Source organism: Trachymyrmex septentrionalis, unplaced genomic scaffold, assembly GCF_001594115.1.
Source record: "Trachymyrmex septentrionalis isolate Tsep2-gDNA-1 unplaced genomic scaffold, Tsep1.0 scaffold14, whole genome shotgun sequence".
In the NCBI taxonomy this organism is placed as follows: Eukaryota; Metazoa; Arthropoda; class Insecta; order Hymenoptera; family Formicidae; genus Trachymyrmex; species Trachymyrmex septentrionalis.
Window position 1 is genome coordinate 1,486,576 of NW_017304543.1, and position 20,589 is coordinate 1,507,164.

At 38.8% G+C, this 20,589-nt stretch overlaps 2 protein-coding genes across 7 annotated transcripts in view; one reads left to right on the plus strand and one right to left on the minus strand.

Moving 5' to 3' along the window:
• The window catches only part of LOC108745535 (homeobox protein cut), a 141,387-nt gene extending 132,908 nt beyond the window's left edge, over positions 1–8,479 (minus strand). For all 6 annotated transcript variants that reach the window (XM_018481726.1, XM_018481723.1, XM_018481725.1 and 3 more), the window contains exon 1: positions 8,365–8,479. In XM_018481726.1, coding sequence (XP_018337228.1) covers positions 8,365–8,463 — 99 coding nt within the window. In that variant the 5' untranslated portion in view covers positions 8,464–8,479. The remainder of the gene's footprint in view (positions 1–8,364) is intronic.
• The window catches only part of LOC108745400 (formin-like protein 14), a 33,548-nt gene continuing 21,420 nt past the window's right edge, over positions 8,462–20,589 (plus strand). Inside the window, exon 1 of the mRNA XM_018481538.1 lies at positions 8,462–8,786. Coding sequence (XP_018337040.1) covers positions 8,462–8,786 — 325 coding nt within the window. The remainder of the gene's footprint in view (positions 8,787–20,589) is intronic.

The window sequence follows — 20,589 nt, forward strand, 5'->3', positions numbered from 1 at the left end:
TCGGTAGATTTTAAAGTCTTTCAAAGCTTTTTATTTCAAGCTTTATAAGATGAGTTATGGAACTTTTGAAAAAAGAATATAAAATGTTTCTTATGAATTATGAATTTGTTATTACGAGGTTATTCCCTTATAATGTAATAGTAATACAAAAATAACAAAATCATATTTTCTTTTTTAAATTGTAACGTGCAATTAATACATCGGCAGGAACATCTAAGAATCGGTGACCCGCAAAGTGAACGTTTGTGCTTACTTTCACCAGCGGCTTACTATAGTTGATCGACAGAGAATGACGTTTTCAGGCCTTCGAAAAACAGAATTTAACACACACCGATTCCATGATCGCTTCTGCCTTCACCGTTTATAAAATAGAACACAAATGCAAAAATGCTATTAGGAAATACCCGTAAAATTGATTGATGTCAAAGTACAGTATAAAATCGTATATTTGTAAAAAAAATCGCTCTCTAACATTCGTCTTAGTCTTAATTGTTTTTTAAAGAAAAAGAAGCCAAACATATTTTTGTGGATCGCCTTTGTCTTCACCGTTCATAAAAAAATCGAATGCAAATGCACAAATGCTGAATTAAGAAATACCCGTAAAATTGATAAAAGTCGAAGAAGTATGAGAAGATCGATATAAAATCTCGTCGCATATTTATATATAAAATCGCCTTTCTAACATCTGCCTTAATCTTGTAATTGATATCTGAGGAAAAAGAAAGTCAAATATGTTTCATGTTACGGCGCGAACGGAAAATATATCATACAGCAATAAATGTACACAGTTATCGGCACATATAAAATCTTCGTACATTCCCATGCGTATGGCATGCATACGACCACTTCGTTGTCTCGTCCATCATCGCGGCAATCGAATAAACTATCGACGGAAAAATAATTTAACGCCAATACTACCTACGTGAATCGTTATCGCGTGAGCCCGACGGTACTCCCTCGCGTGGCATTTCATCCGGTAGTTAGTGGGTGCTCGACGCGCGAGTATCTCCCGCGACGCGTGTATTTGGATATTTTTAGAGTGTGGGTGAATCACAGTTTGGCCGAGGCAGCCGTGCTCACCGGCTCCAGCACCGGCAGCTAAATCACCGATTTCAGAAATAACGACCGCGGAAATTAATAATCCCCTTGGTGCCCCACAAAAACCTTGTTTCCCTTCTTCGCGACCAAATGGACCAGTTATTTGACGATGGTTTGACTACGCGTGCAAGCTTTGTTATTATTATCGTCTTGTTTTATGCGATTGAACGTTATTTTATAATACTGATTAAAACTGCCACGACGGCGCGTCTTGTTTCTTTCCATGAGATATTCGCTGTCCAAGCTTTCCATGTCCGTCGTATGGAATTCCTTGTCCATGTCTACACGCGAGTAGTTCTCACCCGGTCGCATCATGACTCGCATTCCTACCCGCAACATTAGATCGTTATCGTTTTATCTTTCTAGCCATCGTTGTGTTTTCGATACAGTTACAGCGTGGGTAGAAGAGACTATGATAAGAAATTTTTTCTTTCGCTTTTACAGTCATTAGTTCTTTCTCTCCTCCTATTGTACTATCTCTATTGTTCGTACAATAAATACAATAATATCTTAAAAATAAGGAGATTTTATATCAGAAAATATTTAAATCGCATACATTGTTCTAAATATATTTAGTTATTGACACGATATTTTAATTTTGCAAAGACCAATCAAGAGTCAGAAAAATGAACGCCATTAATGCGAATGAAGAGACGCTTTTCCCCGTTCGATTCGTTCATTATGTATTTTAATAAGGTAAGGAAGCAAACGGCAAATATATACCTACGTGACTGCGTGCACCTGCGTTCGCTTATAGTCAACCCCTAACCGACCACGTTGCTTACTAGCAGCTCGTAAAACGGGCGAACCTCGGTCTAGTACGTAGGTCTAGACCAAGCCTGGACTAGACCAACGAGACGGCGAATCCGAAATAAGCCCCTATATTCTATTTCGAGGCCGACACGCCGCACTATACAGTATCTCGATGTCGGTATAACACGCTAATGATTCCTTCGTCGACCTCTCTTGCTTTCGTCCTCCTTTTGTATACGTGCCATTGTCATTGCGCCCCGTTTGAATGCATCCGAGTTTGAAATCGCGACTGATTCGTGCGATCCACATTTAATTAATGAGGCATACAAAATATTATAATAGCAAAATATTATAATCGATTTCTTTCCTGTTATATACATGTATATCAAATTAATAATTTTTTTTAATAACTGACATTTTCCACATTGTATAATTTATTAAAATATATTTTTTTTTAATATTAATCTTGTATTAAATGTTACGCATATCTGGAATATAAACTTAGTGAGGATATTAATATTTTGGCATTGAAAATGTCGCTAAATTTCATTTTACGTCGCTAATTACTAATATTTATTATTATTAATAAAAAAAATAAACTAAATATTTCATTTTATAAAATGATTTGGATATAATATTTTGCGCTATCTGTAAATCATGATTAACACTGAGTAACGTAGATAAATAAATAAATCGAGTGTTCACTAAGCATAATTAATACCGGAGCAGGTTTATAACCGAGCCGCTCTGTTAAACCTGGCTGCTTTAATTTCTTTTTAATTAATAGTGATATCCAATTACTATAATTAATTTTTAACGAGTGACGATAATCCGCGCTAATGATATTGCACGTCGTAAATCCAAAATATATTGCATTGTAGTCAAGCCTACGAGCAACATGAAACATTCATTCGTGATTTATAGTTCGCGATCTCAATGTATACACGCACAATATATTGTATTTTTAACAATTTAACAATTTCGATGGAATACCTCCGTTATCGTATTTTAGTGACACTCAAATATTCTAAAAAAACTGATATTACAAACTTAATTGAGATTACGTAAAAACAAATTAAAAATAAATTAAATTTTTTATTTTAATGTATATCTTAAATGTATTGTACGATTCCATCTATTCGATATTCCATATTCTAAGTGCATCCCAATGTACTTTAATATATTTATTCTTATCATCAGATTTCTTATCCTAATTCATCTTGCTACGAAGTGAGATTCAATCGATATGTCTTTAGAAATGGAAAAAAAGCACGCCAGAGACACTCTTTCGTACTCTGACATCTGGCTCGTGCAACTTCCCCCTTCCCCCCTCCCTCTCACCCCCTACCCTCCTCCTTCCCCTCTTTTTCTCTCGCATCGTACATCTATCTCTATCTTGTTCTTGCTCGCTCGCGTGGTCTTCCGTTCCCGCTCACGTCCGCGTGACTCATGTCGCGGCGTGCGACGCGCCTCGATAAGTGTCGCCGTCTCTCGGGGATTTCGGGAACCTCGTTGGGGATTCCCCCTACCTCTGCCTTGCGCGGAGCCGCGAAACGTCTCCAACGGAGGGGATGCCTCGTCGTTGCGGTGGGGGTTGTAGACGAAGGGAGGAGAGGGCTAGCCACGGCAAAACTTTTGTCCATTCACGGCCGACACGCTCCTAATTGGGAGTACGCTCCGAGGTCTCGTTCCACGCGCACGGATGCTGCTGGACCAGACCGGAACTGATACTTAGGAATCGTATTTCTTTTTCCTCGCGCTCTCGATTGACACTCATCGTCGAGTGATAAAGATCTTTTATTTGTGAAACCTTTACAGTAGTAACAATGTTAATCACCAATCGAAATAACCTTTTCTTTGGAAAATAAATATTCTTAAATAAAAATGCTATTGTAAGTTCCGTGCGTGTTTAAAGGTAAATTCAGATAAAGAAGTATATAGATTAATAATAAAAAAAAATAATAAAAATTAAATTTGTTAGCATCAAAGCAGATTCGAACATGCGAAAACTTATTTTTGCGCAAAAGAGCGTCCTTTATATTCCACACGTCAATGTATGTATATTTGTCGGCATTCATGCATGCTTATCTAAAGGAAGTTATATTCACTACATACACATTCACATCTGTCAATGCAATTTCCGTTCAGTGAACAGAAAGTTTGATCACTAGAATTGAATGTAGTGTTTTTTTTTTCAATCATGGTCTTGAGAGTTGCTATTTCGTGTCGAAATTGCAGACATTGTTGCAACGATTTTTTTACAGATTTGTTTTATAGAAACAGGATGGATTCGCGACGACCTAATTTTGCAAAATGTTGCACGACTAGCTGGATTTGAATGTACAGAGAGTACAAAAATCGTTATCTGATATTAATTCTTCATTTATGACACGATGCTACAAATTATTGCTGTTATTTTATAAGTATTTGCATTTGAGAAACATTCTAAAAATAATTCAACTTTCATTGTAACTTGCAAAATTTTGAAAAAGTTTGCTAAAGAATGCTCATATGTACAATAGTAAAATAAACAATAGAACAAATAGTCTTTTGACAAAATATTTTGTAATAAAAAAGATTTAAGTAATTATGAATCAATTGATTCGGGGGAAATAATTCATGAAAATATTACGTTTTTGTAACGTGAGATTTTTATGTTGTGCAATAATGACGAATCAGCGTCAATATGAAAGTCAATATGATGATGTCGAGAAATGTACCATGCTAACGAGCTGGGAGACTCACTCGATTGTCGTCGATAGTGCGCGAGTCAGAAAATTGCGCTGCAATCTTCTGCGCGTCGCCAGACGGAGCAACGTACTTTATACTATCGTGCGTTTTGTCATATGGATGCTTTATGGAATTACTATGAAAGAAACTACTCTCACAGTTAGAGACTCGTCGAAAAGAACCTAGTGTATAATTCCTATTATAATCATAGTCTTTCGCCTTTGCTAGTTATGGCTCTGATCTAATGATGCCTCTAAAATGGCAAGCCATTTGCAACTATGCTTGATTTAGAAACCGCATCGAATTAAAAGTACAAATTCACACTGCTCAACTACCGCGTCGCAGTGAGAGACGTTAATTCGCTTTCACGATTTTACACTTTAGTCGGAAACGTTTTGGTGCATTATATTATTCAGACGTTACTTTACTTTATACTATTCAGACGTTACATTTATATTACTCAGACATTGCTTTTTATCGTACGAATAATTTTAGAATAATCTTATTAAAATGATTGAAAAAAACATACTGAACAATCTAATTATTACGACATCTTATTTCTAACAAAATGTGACTTTTATATTAAGTATTAATCTTAATTCGTGCTTTCTGTCTCTCTTTCTTCCTCTCCCCCCCCCTCTTTCTCTAAATTATATACTTCATTTTTCAATTAGTAGAATATAAAAAAAAACCTGTTATAACATAAAAATTGCATAATTTTGCCAACAGTTGATATTTAAAGCTTAAGATTTATTCTAAAGAAATTTCAATTTTCCCAGGTTAGACGAACAGCGTGCTTACGTCATTAGCTTGCAGCCTAATCAATAGACATAATTATGAAACTATGCACCATTAATAGTCCTAAGCCGCGCGGGTCATAATCTCGTGGTGAAGGACGGTGGCGGTACTAGTTCGCGCGTTATTAAGCGGGTGTATTTTATAGGAAACCGGTAGTTGGGTAATAACGAGCGAGGGTTGCCAACGTTCGATTATGGTTCCTTAACATTATTACATGCTAAAAGAGAATAACTAATAAAATGCACTGCATTGTGCCTTCCAAGCAATATCGAATATCTCAATTATGATGTTAGAAAATCTTAACACTTAACTTAAAATTTATATCTGTCCCTATATTGATAATAATATTAGTTTATTAACTTACATTTTATAATATTATTATAATTGTAAATACAATCTCTGAGTAAAAAAATTTGAAAAGCAGGATATATTTAAAACGAACAAATATATATATCTTGTTTTTTTTTTTAATAAACAATCTTTGAAAATTAATGTTTTATTTTCCAATACATAATACACAGAAAATATATTGAGTTTATTGTTTGAACTAATTTATGACATGATAAATTATGAATTATTGAAACATCCGGTAAAATATCGAATTTTTAACAGAAAGTCGTCGTTCATTGACATCTGTCCGATTCTTCCTTTTTTTCGTCTCGTAGTTGATTTTCCGCTAATCAAAGGATGCGACAATCGTTTGCATTTCCTGTGGCCAGTCATTAACATCGGCACGTTTCAGTGGGGCTTTATCGTTTATCAGCTAGCGACAATCCCCTTCTATGTCGGCCACTTTGCCGCAAGTCGGCCACGCCATCCCCAAATCGCTAAACTATCCTCCAAACACCAAGTACCGCACTAGGGAAACTTCGACGTTAGCCACCCTCACACCTTTGGCGTTTGACCCTAGAATCGGCCAAGTGGCCGAGAATCTGACCAACGAGCAATTACGGACGAGGTGTCGAAAGATTTTGCGGTGGAAGATTTACCACTAACGGACATTATTTACAGATATTATTGACTGACAAAGCAATTCTATTTTTGAGATATGTGCCCACGATTCGCTACTCGATAGTAATGTTTGACAAAACGTTTCAAACGTACAAATTATCTTAATGAGCAAGCGACTTATAAATCATGCTGCATACTGACAGCTATACATTCGTCAACCACGGACATGTTAAATCCTTTTTAATATCTTCCCATTTTACCTTCACGAGAAATGACAGATTATTTTTTTTTTTTTCTTACCAATAGTCAACGATACAAATAGTTGCAATGACGGGACTTACAGCAAATGACCATTGGCCTTAATAGATATCAATAGCTCACGTTATTCGTTAATATTGTCAGAGAAACGCAGTGATTTAATTTTTCCTCATTAATTGTTCTCGGTGTACGTACCGATTCGTCAACGGTTACCGAAACAGATGAATTCATATGAATGCTTATGAAATACACTCGTAAACAGCACGTTGTTATTAACCTGCTCCGATATTCCGCCTGTCAATTAAATTCGTATGCTTGCTTTAAGAATCGCGATGTCAGTGATGTGACAGATGAAACATTTTTATTTATTCGGCAAGTAAATTTTACCTAAAATTTAATGTAAAGTTGCACGACAGTTGGGAAAATCCGATATATAGTGATCACTAAATAACGAATATATATGATTTTGGAGCAAAGAGATCATAAATATTAATAATTTATTTTTCTCTGAACTTATTTTAATAAGTAAAGTATTAATATGGCATACAGTAGTAGAGAGGAGAGAGAATCTAACGTGTATTAAAATTTAGCTTTTAGATCTGATGATGCTCGATTTTCGAATGGTAATATATTTCTCATTTATGCTGTGAAATGTTATTAATAATCTTATATCAATCTTTCACTTTCCTTCATGGGCCATATTCTTCATTTACATTCGCAATCAATTAAAATATTCGTCAGGATTTTGAAGATGCAAAAACAAATGTAAAATTTATCTATTTTACAGTAGATTATATTTAATCGCAGTACAATTGTAATATGTCACGTACACGAAGCTAATCTTACCTAGTAGTTGCTAATAGATACTCTGTGCGCGAATATGCACGAGTCATCGTTACCGGTAATAAATATAATGCTGAACATTTTTATCGGTTTTTTATTCAGCTCTATATTTAACATTTTGATAGCAGTATAACATACATTCTTTTTATGCTTTCCGTAATTTAATTTTGCAATTATCAAGACCGCAATGCTATCAATAATCAACGGTATCAGAATATCGAAGCGACATTTATAGCGCAAAACTACCGTGTGTAAACAGAAAACGCAAGGCTCTTCAAAGTGTGTGTATTTTTCTTTCGTATTACGTGGACGGTCTGTCCCATCGCGTAAATACCGGCAACGTATCGAATAACTGTGTTACCCGCATCGAGTAGATTTTCTGATTTAAACGTTCCTACTAGCAGCGTACGCGTGACACGGTCGAACCCTCCGGCAACCCTCCGGGATTATCTCACCCTATGCCAACGCGGAGCGGCCCATTTCCGGATATCCATATACGTAGAATAAACGCACATCTATGAAGTTCTCTCTCTCTCTCTCTCTCTCTCTCTCATTCACTCTCTCCCTCTCATTCACTCTCTCCCTCGCAAAATACACCCAATCGGCACAATCATGATCACTTTGCTCTCGCGTGACCCAAAATACTCGCTACTCAGCCTATCCGCACTAATCCTCGTCACCGAAGCAACGTGCACGCAGCACAACGATCGCGATCACTTTTCTGTCACGTAACGAAAGGATATCTTCTCTACATTCGCACTGATGGGCAATGCAAGATTCTTTTCCGGCCAAATATTTGGCTGATCGGTCGTGATATTGGACACTTGAGTCTCGCATGACAGGCAATGTGGGGAGGATTCACAGTAATCAACACCGAACTATTATCCCGCGGGAGTTATTGCGCGTGGAATACACATCGTGTCGTGTACTTACCTGTTGCCAGAAGTGAGCAAGCGTGAATAAGGGCTCCTTCTTGTAGAGCCATTCCATGGTCGTTATATTCCGCGAGTTGGCCTCCGCGGAGGCCTGCATGCTGGCCAATGCCGCTGAGTTCAGACTCGCTAGTATGGGCTGCTGGAGCGCCGCTGTCACGACGGAGGTGTTGCTACCGGCTACCAGATTGGCGTGGTACACGGTCGCGGTCGGCGCATCCTCCGAACCACCAGTAGCCAGTAGTTGGGCCCCGATCGGCGCTGACGGCCCCTGGAGCCCCAGTGACGAAGCCACTTTGACGGCTTCGAGCTTCTCCGGCGGACGCAAAACTGCTCTTCCTCGTTTGCCGCCTCCGCCGCCGCCGCCTCCGCCTCCGTTGCCGGTCGCACTCGGGGAACACGTTTTAGGCGGCGGTTCCGTCGGTATCGTCTCTCACCAGCAGTCTACAACGCAACGTGTAGCGTGTCACGCGTCCACTCGGTGGCTCGCGCTTTCGTGTTATTGCCACGCGATGAGCATCGCCGGGTCGACACTCTTTCGCGGCAGCGCGCATTCGACCTTCAGGAGAGAATCCCTCTCGAGAGCCCTTTCCAACGTGCGTTGCAAGCGTTTGATAGTTATCACTCACACAGCACGTATCTCTATCTATTGATTTCTAATCTAAGCGGAGTACTTGGATCGGTCTCTTTCTTGTCTTTTTGTGATCCGAACCGATTGTCTGGATTTAGCACGTCGCGATTCGTTCATAAGCAACGTCGAATCACGACACTTGGAATTCTCACAGATCAAACGGTAGTTTCACATTTGTCGAAAACGTGCACGGTACCGCGGCATTATTAGCACTGTGCTAAACGTCTCGATCTTCCTCGATCGACGGATTGTGTTGATCCGTATCATTCGTCACCGTATCATTAGACTACTATCACTACTATCGGAGGGTCATGGAGCTCCTAGACAGCCATCCGCAGACTCATCAGGATCATGTAGTCTCTCGCAGACAGTCTGTCGATATTCAACGTTATGCTCTTCTTCGTCGTCCTCATGCGAGCAGATCTCTACCCGCTGCCGCATCACACGGCACGCATCACGGAACGGATCAGTGTTTCTCACTCGCGTCAACCGGAGCTCAGTCCGCGACACTCACGCACTTTAGGTGCACAATCGACTACACAAAAAAAAAAAAAAAACAATCACGACGATGTGAACACGGAGTCTCCTCCAGTCACATGAGGAAGATCACTTCGAGATTCGGAACACTTTGGTGACACTTGAAGGTAACACTTGATCGATACGCCGCGCGATTTCGAAATCTGCTCTCCTTGTGTAATCCGTTCTCCAGCAGTCTCTTGAGTCTCATCGATGTCACTCCGATGGCAGGCCCAATGTCTGACGTTCAGTGCCTTCTTTTATTGAAAGGCAGAGTAAAGATGATTGGCGATATTCTCGATATCCTCCTCTTCCTCTTTCTTGGCCTCCTTCCTCGTTTTGCGATTCCACTAACGCACCCGGGTCGCGAACTCTTTCGTCCGTTCTCGTCCGGATGACCTCAAGAAGAGAGAACGAGACCCGTCCTAGCAGGCTCCTAACCTGAAACTAAGAGCTACCGGACGACCGATGCAATGCCTGGAGGAGGCGCAGAGCCAATGGTGGGAGATAGGCGGGATCTGCGACTCGTAGTGGGGTAGTCCAACCCCCCACACAACCAATCTTGGACTCTGGGAGTATCCCCACCACGGTCGCGCCGTCTGATCTCGGAAAGGACACTGCGTGAGTGGGGATAAGCCGCGAGAAGGAGCGGGAGGCCGCGGAAAGAAGCGGAGGCTGGCTAGGTGGTCCCTACCAGAGCGGATCTCATATTTTCAACTCCCCGACCGCCCTTTTCCAACCCCTGCCGATCGCTAGTTCCCTTCTTCGTTCCTTACTCTTTTTCTTCTGATTTTCCATCCTTTCCATCCGATCTATCCCCCTTTCGCTCCCTCTATCAGCCTGTTTCATTTTTTCGACTTTCTATCTCCCTCCTCCTCTTTCCTCCTTCCATCGCCTTTTCTGTCTTCCTCTATTATATCTTTCTTCCTATTTTCTTGGTCTCTAACCCGCCAAAAGTCTTCATCTTAACAGCTTAAGTAAATATCTTTTGTTGAAAAAAAACAGATTAGGTTTCAAATTTGTTTTGATTTTTCGAAAGATGCGTCAACGTTTCTATTAATTACTCCACTGAGCAGAGTTGGAAATTATTTACATCGACAATAATCAAGGTAAACTTAGTAAGAACACTTAGTAAGATCGATTAAATTTTACAATTCTGATTCATATATTTTTTTCTTGGAATTCTTAATTCGCGATCTAATTTGGTCACTATTGAATTGCGACTGAAGGAAAATATTAGACGAGAAGTATAAAGAAGGAAGAAAGATAATTGGGGAGTATAGAAATTACGAAGTATATATAAATGACATGTATTAAAATTCTAAAATGATCACAAATAGTAAGAAATGTTTTTAATTAAGAATCGGAATTTGATTAGCTAATTAAACATTTCTTTATTAAATAAGGTGATACTCCTTATTAAATAAGATGATACTCTTTATACGATAGAAATTACGAAAAAATCATTTAAAAGTAAAATCATTCGAACTGTCATTTACACAAGAATAAAAATTACAGGCTATTTATCCAAAGTCTCCTTCCGCGCGGTGTATCCGCCATTACACTCAATGCCTCTCCTTTCTTAATTACTTGAAAATTACTTCAAAAAGCAGGACAAAAGTTTTCCTTTCTAAATCGTGAACTGTATCTGAGATATAACAGCTTAATCAACAGAAATAACTGTACTTTAATCAATAACATTTGTTTTATTGTTCCTTTATTAAATACGTGGTTAAAAATTGAATTAGCCAAATTTCACTGTTTCATAATTTTAATAGTTTCACTGTACCAATATTTTAGTTCACGAAATAGGCGAGAGATTTCTTAAATTTTTAATTTCTATACGATGTAGCTATTCAAGCAAATTGCATGACTGTAAAAAAAATTCTTCCTATTCAAAGTTCTTTGTATCAAGGGACAAGATACTTTTGAATGCCAAACGAAAAATTTGATGTGTCTATGTATTTTTACGATTCCTAATTAACCTACAAAAAAGAAAGAAAAGAAACTACAGCACTGAGCATTTAATATCAGAATTATTCTTGTCACGGTGTTATGGGGTTGACTTACGCGTCGTAAATAAAAAAATAGGCTAAGGGCACACGCGTGCAGATAATAGCCCACTGAAGGGGTTAGCTAGTACAACCCGCCTTTTACCGCGGTAAACCCACTTCGCACCAGTTAACTTAACTAGTATCGAACCCGGTGCACGTACGAGCACACGTAACGTTCATTTTCATACTGATTGTCTGCAGTATTGACTTTCGACTTTGCAAGATTGATTGTCGCAGTTTGGCTCTAACGAATTCATTTCCGGCGTAATGAATTAAAATTAAACAGTACACGGGAATAATTATAATATCATGTTGACTGTGAAAAAATTTTCTATGAAATTACAAAAATCAAAGTTAAGAAAAGTATCAAATAATTAACATAATTTATATCAAGATATTGTGATATCTGGAAAAAGAAAGTATTTCAAGAAAAGAATGATACAATTATTAATTTAGACTCGTAATTGTTTATTAGAACGTAGCGTTCTACACACATCAATGCGAATAAATTATTTTTTTATTAAATTTTTATCTCAATAATTTTTCAGTGCGAAGAACTTTCTAAGTGTTAATTAACGCATGTTAATTCTGTCGATAATCAATCAGAAACGATATTATTAGAGAGAGAGAGAGAGAGAGAGAGAGAGAGAGAGAAATTAATTTATGAAATCGCTAATTTTTATGATACATTTTTAGCAACTAATAGATTATTGTACAAATCAATGTAGAAAGTTAAGATTAATTGATGAAATGTGATACTGAGTGTACCTATAGTTTACATAACATCAGGCGCATCATCATTAGAATACTGACTAGATACTTGTTGCTCGATTAACGCAACAAAGTTACAACGTGACGATCGATTTTGTACGATTAAGTATTCCGCGCTAATTCGCAATACCATCAGCAGTTTGGGATTGGTTTCTACGGCTAACGCGGCTGTTTAACTCAGGGAATTTCAGCCAGTTGTTATTAATGTGACAATGTCTGCTTTCGTATTCTGCAATGAATATCATTCGTCTCGTTCGTATTCTCAAATGGTGCAGTGAGACAAGTGATAATCGAAAATCGTTGCGACATGAAGAGGAGGATGTCGTTCATGATTATTAACGAAGGAAGTATATTGCATTTGATCAAGAGGCATAAAGTTTATGTCTATTTTAACATAAAGTTATGTAAAATTATTTCTAACAAAACGATTGCTAATAAGACAAGAACTCAACATATTCTCACGGTTAGTCCGATCTTCACGCGAAATATCTGTTATTTTGAAATCACTTGTAGTGCTCAGACGCGTTTCGTCATAACGAGTGACAAGAACAATTCGCGCGTGATATTGATTGAGCTATGAAGTTCGCAGAAATTTCATAAACTTGTAATTTTCGGAGCCGATGCGATGCGGTTACGTTAACTCGCGCTGTCGCGGGCCTAACGCGCGAGATTTATCAGGCGCGACTAAACCACGAAAATACTACACGATTGCTGGCTTGTAAGCGTACTTTACGATCACCCGGTATAGCGCGAGGATTAGTTTGTCAACGCCGGCCGGCGTGCGCGACGTGCGTGTGCATCCGCGTACACGCGTGTATACGTGTTGCGATGGGCAAGATTAGCAATTCTCGCGTCTTCGACGGTTAGAAATAATGCGTTGTCCACACTTGGATTCATTGTTGGCAAAGCCAGCATTCCGAACCAACGGCTACGTTATGTAGTGGTATAATGCGCTGGTTGCGCATACTCGCACCGCCAATGATGAGCGTGGATTCGAGTTTTAAATAGATCGTAGACATCCTGAATAGAAATAAAATGTTCTTGCAGAAATATATCTTGGAGCAAAATTAAGAATTTTGAATCTGCATTTAGCGCAAGAATTATAATTATGTATCCGCGAGTTATGTACTTGTATAGCTTCGACAAAAATATAGCGCACACAATCCTTGCAGTTTCAATTTAATTCTTTAAAAAGGAAGTTAATTTAATAATAAATTAAATTTTTCGATATTTATACATTTTTTTTCCATCGACATGGAGATAGCTTAATTATATCACGATAAAAGTATCTCTAAATCTATAGTTTGCTACATAACATATATATTTTTGTAAAAATCTGGAAATTTTGAATTTATAATGCAACAGTGAGTTCTAAAGAGATATTGGAAGACAACTTAATAAAATGACTTTTTATTTGATTATAATACCGAGAAGAGATGTGCATTAAGTTTGCTAGATAATTAGAATTACAATCGAAACGGTTATTCTTGATCGAAAACGAGCAGATAAATTTGACTGACAGTTCGTTGTTGAGCACTTAATAAAGTAACGTGAACTTCCAGTGACACATTCTGAACAGTCTATCGCTTTTATCTGTTATTCGATAAGTTCTTTAAAATAGCCCTTGTATCGCAAAATTATATTACGTTTTATGGGAACAATTAATATTAAAACAGAATATTCTATAGCTGGATTTGTTAGAAAAGACTAATTTTGAATAAAAATATTTTTTGCAAATTATACACGTGTCAACTTTCTATGTATAATAGAATTTCTGATCTCAGGAAAGTAGCGATAATTGAAAATATCGGATTTGCAAAACGATTTCGAATAAAAACCATGGTGACGCATTATGAATGTTTATTATTTTTCTGCTGATTCGTGTGATATTTTTGCACATTTTGAAGAATTATTTCAAATTTGTTGGACACTGGCACGAAATCAGACACGTGACGATCGTTTACATTTACGATCAAGATAAAATTACCAACCGAAAGTATTTGACCGCGGGTGGACGTTCGGCGATTGGCCAAAAGCACGAATACACCCTCGCGTTTTGCAATGCCGTTGAGACGATTTTACTGCTCGTATATACGCGGTATGACCGGTCGGTTCTCGTAATAGTACGACAAGTTAATGCGTTGCCTGATATGCGACGTGCCGCCCGGATTTCGATGTACCATGGAATAACTCACTTGCGACAAATCATTTCGAGTTTAAATTACATATTTCCCAGACGTACGCCCGTAGTAGCGCGGGTTTATTTCGCATTTACATCGTCCATCGATGAGAACAAAAACCGAATTTCTCGGCCATTTTCCGCGTCGCCGCTGCATCGCTTACGCGCCGCGGTTTCTCGATCGCGTTTCGCTTTATGCAAATTACCATTGCCCGGTCCGTCACAGATTTTTACGCGTGTCGTGCGAAAAAAGCAACTGTCAGGGTTGTGTATGTGTTTTTAATTCGCAGTCATTCTTCTTTGAAGATAACGAAATGCTGAATGTGCAAGAAGCTGATCGTAAAACTAATCCTTCTAATTACATCTACATGTAACAAGAGGATCACGCATCAAATTTATTTATTTTACCTGGAGTTTAATTTTTTTTTATATTAAAGGGAAAAAAAACATCGACGGGCTAAGGATAATCGACGATTTGTTTTGAACACCGTCGAATCGGAACTGCTGAAGTTGATATCACTTAAATGTAAACCTCTAGGAATTCGAAACGCGCCTTCGTTTAATCGGCGGGATTTCTTTTTTACCTCGTCGCGGGAACACGTCTGCGACACATCGCGCACGAACGGAACGGTTAAGCAAAAAGTTCCCGAGAGTGCCGGCTATCGAAAACGGAACCGCGAGAGACGTCGCGTCGTGCGTCACGGTCGTCTTGGAATTTCGCTGCTCGCAGCAGAGAGACTCACTTTCTTCCAACGGTCGCACGCTACTCAATATACCGGTCGACGATAAAGTCTTTTCCGCCGCCCTGTCCCCGCCATTGCTCTTCGTGGGGCAATGCGATTCTCTTCGAAGACTCCCCGGCGATTGTAACAATATCTTTTGCGCGGAGGCACACGAAGGATGCGCGACGAACGAGAGAACCGTAAGTTCAAGAGCCGCGCTCAGGGACGTCGTCGCGCGACACGCTCGCGGTAGGAAAGACATGAGACTCAACCGTCCGTCTGTCCGACAGTAAGCGAAATCTTTTTTATACCGGATAAGAGCAAGGGAGCCGAAGGGGGATACAGATAGGGAGGTACATACGGGGATCCGGGGAATGAACTCGATCCGGATGAACGCGGTGATTATTTTTCGAGACAACGCTCGAGCGCTTCTTACATGATCACTCTTCTTACATGAAAAATGGTTTTTTTTTTTTTTTTTCCAGAAAAAAAGAAAAGAAAGAAACATTTGTCAACCACCAATGACTCGCCAGATCGCGTAAAACATTGGAGAAGTATGACGCAGGAATCAATCATGATCAAATGTAAGTACTCCTTCGTAAGTCTTCCTTTTTCCATAATATGTGTACTGCGACATAATATCAGGTTTCCCACGAATTTCTTTGAGATGCATTTGCCTAAATCAGAGGAGTTTACTAATGTATAGAGAAAATTTCTGCTTCTCCTTGCCCGCCCCCCTCCCTCTCTCTCTCTCTCTCTCTCTCTCTCTCTCTCTCTCTCTCTCTCTCTCTTTCACTAATGATGATCTCGCGTCAACGATCACGAGTTTCGTGAACACACTTGACGCCAGTTCCGCGCGTTGAAACGCAAATGAAGTTTACGATCTCGCACTCGAGACGTTAAGGTTTACGTGTTTGCCGATCTGAAACTCGCGCGAATTATAATAGTCAGCTAAGTGCTATCAACCAGGTCTCGAGTTCTCCGACAGAGAGCCACTCGAATCGCGTTTCTCACTCTCCTTCCCGAGCCGAGAAGCAAGTTGGTTGACCGCTTGAGATAAAGGTACGTAATGTGCCCGAGACGATCTGGAATCCGTCTGATGGTCACGTTCACGTTGGTACCGTTTCGACTTTCAGATAATTCTAAAGAGTGCCTACACGTGTATGACGTATTTACGGGGGGAACTCGAATGAGTAAGAAAATCCCACGAAAGTGCTGATTGAGATTGAACTTATCATAAGTTAACAATCCTTAGTTAATAAAAATATCATAGTTGCGCGAATTTAGTTTTTCTGTCACATTATTACTGTTAGCGCGATCATGAGTTATTTTTTTGTAAATTTCCTCGACATTAAAGATAATTTTATGAAAAAAATATTCAATCCAAATTAATTGCAGAAATATTGTTAAAGTATTCATACTACGTATTATATTGTATTTTATACAATTCTGATAAAGCAAATATGCTTTTTAGCTTTTAAATGCATTTATTATAAAAATCTAATCTAACTAGATATCGCATCGTACTGTGATCTGCTATTTCGATATTTCTCCAATAATTCATTATTTTATTAAATAAAATCTGAAAATGTAAAAAAGAAAAAATTTCTATATTTAGTAATGAATTGACGTAAGGAATTGCAAATTTAAATTAAAACTTTAAAAATAAAACGCAGTTACTTATTTGCAATTTCATCCTTTCATACTTTTTTAAATCGAAGTTATTTCGAATGTGCCTATCGTGTCCATTGATACAATAACCATCTCTAGAGAAAATTGCTCAAGATTATTCGCGTATAGCCCCTACGTGCCAATCACCCGCGTTAACTTGGATCATCACGAAATCTCTCGAGGGGGGAAAACTTTATCACAGCTGAAGATCATCACAAGTACACAATCACAAGTCGTCGGTTGACAATCACCTGATGCAACACAGTCTCTCCGCCATTCTCCGTAGTCACTCTTCGACGTCGTCTTCCCTCGGAATCTCGTTTCTCCGATCTTCGTGGTCGTCCGCGGAATTGTACGCGAGAAACGAAAAGAAATCCGTACGCGAAGCAGATGAAAGAAAATGAAAATAAACTCGAAGTCTCAGCAGGACCGAGGAGCGCCTCTTTACTCGCGCGACTGTTCTCGAGCGTATACGGAATGGGGGCAGCGGGGAAAGCACACCTTATACCGAAGCATCACTGCACTCGCCCGATGATACGGCGCGTGAAGCGTCGTGTCGGCCAATTCGACGCACTCCACGCGCCTCGTGTGCGTGTGCGATGATCCTGCTGGGCCTGTGTTCTGGCCGAGACTAACTCGAGCGCTCGGTGCCTGCAGCCCTCGCAGTCATCCCTCCGGCCACGCACTTTTCCACCCCGGCGAAAGAATTGTCTGCCTCGGTCTCGAGATGGGTCGACCAGTCGTCATCAACCAGCCGCAGCTCTCCATCATAAACCGTAGTAGGTATTCCGCTAATGATTGACCTGCTCGTTCGATCGTCACCGATCTCCCCCCCCCCCCCTCCTAGATGAATCTAAGGCAAATGATACAGGGGACGTGGACGCATCGAGGTTGGACAAGACTTAATCAACTCGGGAACGGGAGACTGCTCCGGCGCAGGCCGTACGGTGGCGCCGCGTAACGCAAACCGATGGAAACTAGGCTGCTGGAACGTGAGGGTGGCTACCCCCACCCATGTGCTACGCACCCCTTCCATCTACAGCCACGAGGACACGAACCGCAACGCCGAGGGACGGTTCACTATATCAGGTATCGGAAGTATCGGTGACTTCAACGGGCTGATCGGAAAGAAGGGTTGCGCTACGCTCAAGATTTTCGAGTTGAAACGAAGTTTCTGATCAGCAGCAATGAAAGTACATATGATCGGAGAGACTAGATTCCAATTAAGAATCGATTATTGCAATCCTTTTATCTACGTCCAATTTTTGTTTCTTTTTTTCTATAGAAATCAGCCTTAGTGTCTCTCTATGTCGAAATTTACGTCTTTTAATATATTGCCTTTAAACAGAAAAAAAGTTTCTTCCTCGGAATTATACAAAATAGACGTGTAAAGGTTTTCATAATCTGAATCTAGTATACCTGTCTATGCAAGTTAACTTAATAATGTTTACGATTAATGACAAATTGAATAGACTTTGAAATATATTCCAAGAGGAAATGTTTTAAATTTATTGTAAAATAGTTCGAATCATTACCTAATAGTTTTAATATGTACATATCTCACAAAAGCAAAATATTGATATGTATTTTGCTATATTACTTAATTTGAAGTTTACATGAAGAAATGCGTCTCAAATTGGTATACGCTTGAAATCTGAGCGAGAAGTTGAGAAAATAAGGAAAACTGATAATTTGGCTCTCTGGTCTTCTTTCCGATCGGGAGTCAAAGCACGGCGACAGGGTGGGAAAAGGTGCATGAGCATGCGCTCGAAAGGGGTGATCTTAGGCGCAGGTTCTAACCCCCTCGTTGTCCCCACTGCTGTCGCTTCTGGACGATCACACAGCTCGACGTTTTTCTACCCTTATCTTTACTCCGCTTCTCATCCTCACCCGAAAGCTTGTATATGCACTTTCGCAACTCGTACCGCAGCGGCGTCCATTTGAGATAGTGTCACTTCGAGATTGGCATCTCTCACCGTGTTACCTTAACAATATTATTTCTCATAAAAATGCTTTATGATTTAATACAGTGGATCGATAGAATTGCATGATGCGACAAATAGAATTTTTTTTTAATATTTCTTTATTAATACATTCTCGCTCATTTTATCTTACATATTTAGCATTGTTTTCAGAAAAATTTAATTATTATTTACTTAACTCTTTTTGATACGTGATATTTTTGTTTTATTATTGTTTATAAATCTGAATGCTTCTACTGATCGCAACGTACACGTAAATATTATAGAATACAATGTAACATGTGTACTTAAAATATACACACTCTTGGAAACAGCTTTCAGAAAGGTGCACTTGAACGAATATTAGCAACTGAATGGAGGCTTTCATTCTAAGAGTCGCGGTCGACAATGTGCAGCACACTCTTTAAAAATTCCAGCCGGCATTGTCGCAATCTCTTCTCCGGAAATTGTTTCTATAATCGATTCTCATTAATTACCTTATAATTATTCTCATTAATTTTTTTCTCATTTACGTCATTACGTTTTAGTTGTAATTGACAATCTCGTATAAAGTATAAATCTTAAAATTTTTTAGAATCTGTAATATTAAGAAGTCTCGTCATAATAAGAATTTTTTATGAAAAAAAAAAACTCTTTACTTTTTATATTGAATGTAATGTAATAAATTACTTTTAATGAGTCTTGGCTATTTAACAAATATGAAACTTATATTGAGTCATACTAAAAGAATCAATATTCAGTATAACGTAAAAGAATTAATATTCTTAGAAAATATATAAAATCTTAATAAATCAAAGTATTAATATAAAAAAATAGTGTTATTTCTGATTTTATCACAAAAAAAGACGGGAGTAGAGTCTCAAAAAGAATTAAAACCGTTTCTAAATTATTTTCGTGCTTGATTCTAATCAAACATAATTCTGAGGATCTGACGAAACGAGATCTCGGTTCCTCGCGATGACCATGACCATCTGCCGTACATTACTTCGCTTTATAAGTACACACAGAAACATTGCCGCGTGTAAGACAAACCTTCAAATGACTGGAACGGCATTACTCTTCCCAGTTCTTACACTCGTCGTAATTTCATGAAGAAGAATGCTCTGTCTATAGCACCGAGCGAATAGATCAAACGTGTCATCTTGATTGGTGAATTATGCTTGCAATATATAACTCTAACAACCGTGTTAATAAATTACTTCTCTGCGACGGCTGTGCATAATGTTATAAAGTAGTAACAAATTTGCAAATATTCAGTAGAGTTCCTTTTTTTTTTTTCGGAAACGTGAAAATTCGCATTTTTATATGACTTGCAAGTTGAAATTGCTATATACATATGCTACTGGTGATTTACACCCGACTCTGTCTGACGTAATATACGTCGGTTCTACAATCTATTGTTCAATATTGTCCTCTTGAGGCGAGGGTTAAGCGTTCACTTTCGATCACATAATGAGTGGCAATGTAGGCCAGGAACGTCCAGGGGATCGTATTTCGCCGTACGTGGCGACACTCAACACTCGGTTCGAGTCATACAAGGAATAGTCGATTACATACGATAACTCACCATAATTCTCGGAATTTCGCGTAATCACTGTACAATACATAATAATAAACGAAAGTATCGAACCTGTGATAACAAATATATTGACGTATCGAAAAATGTTTAATGCTGAATAATGTTCAGAAACGAATATATA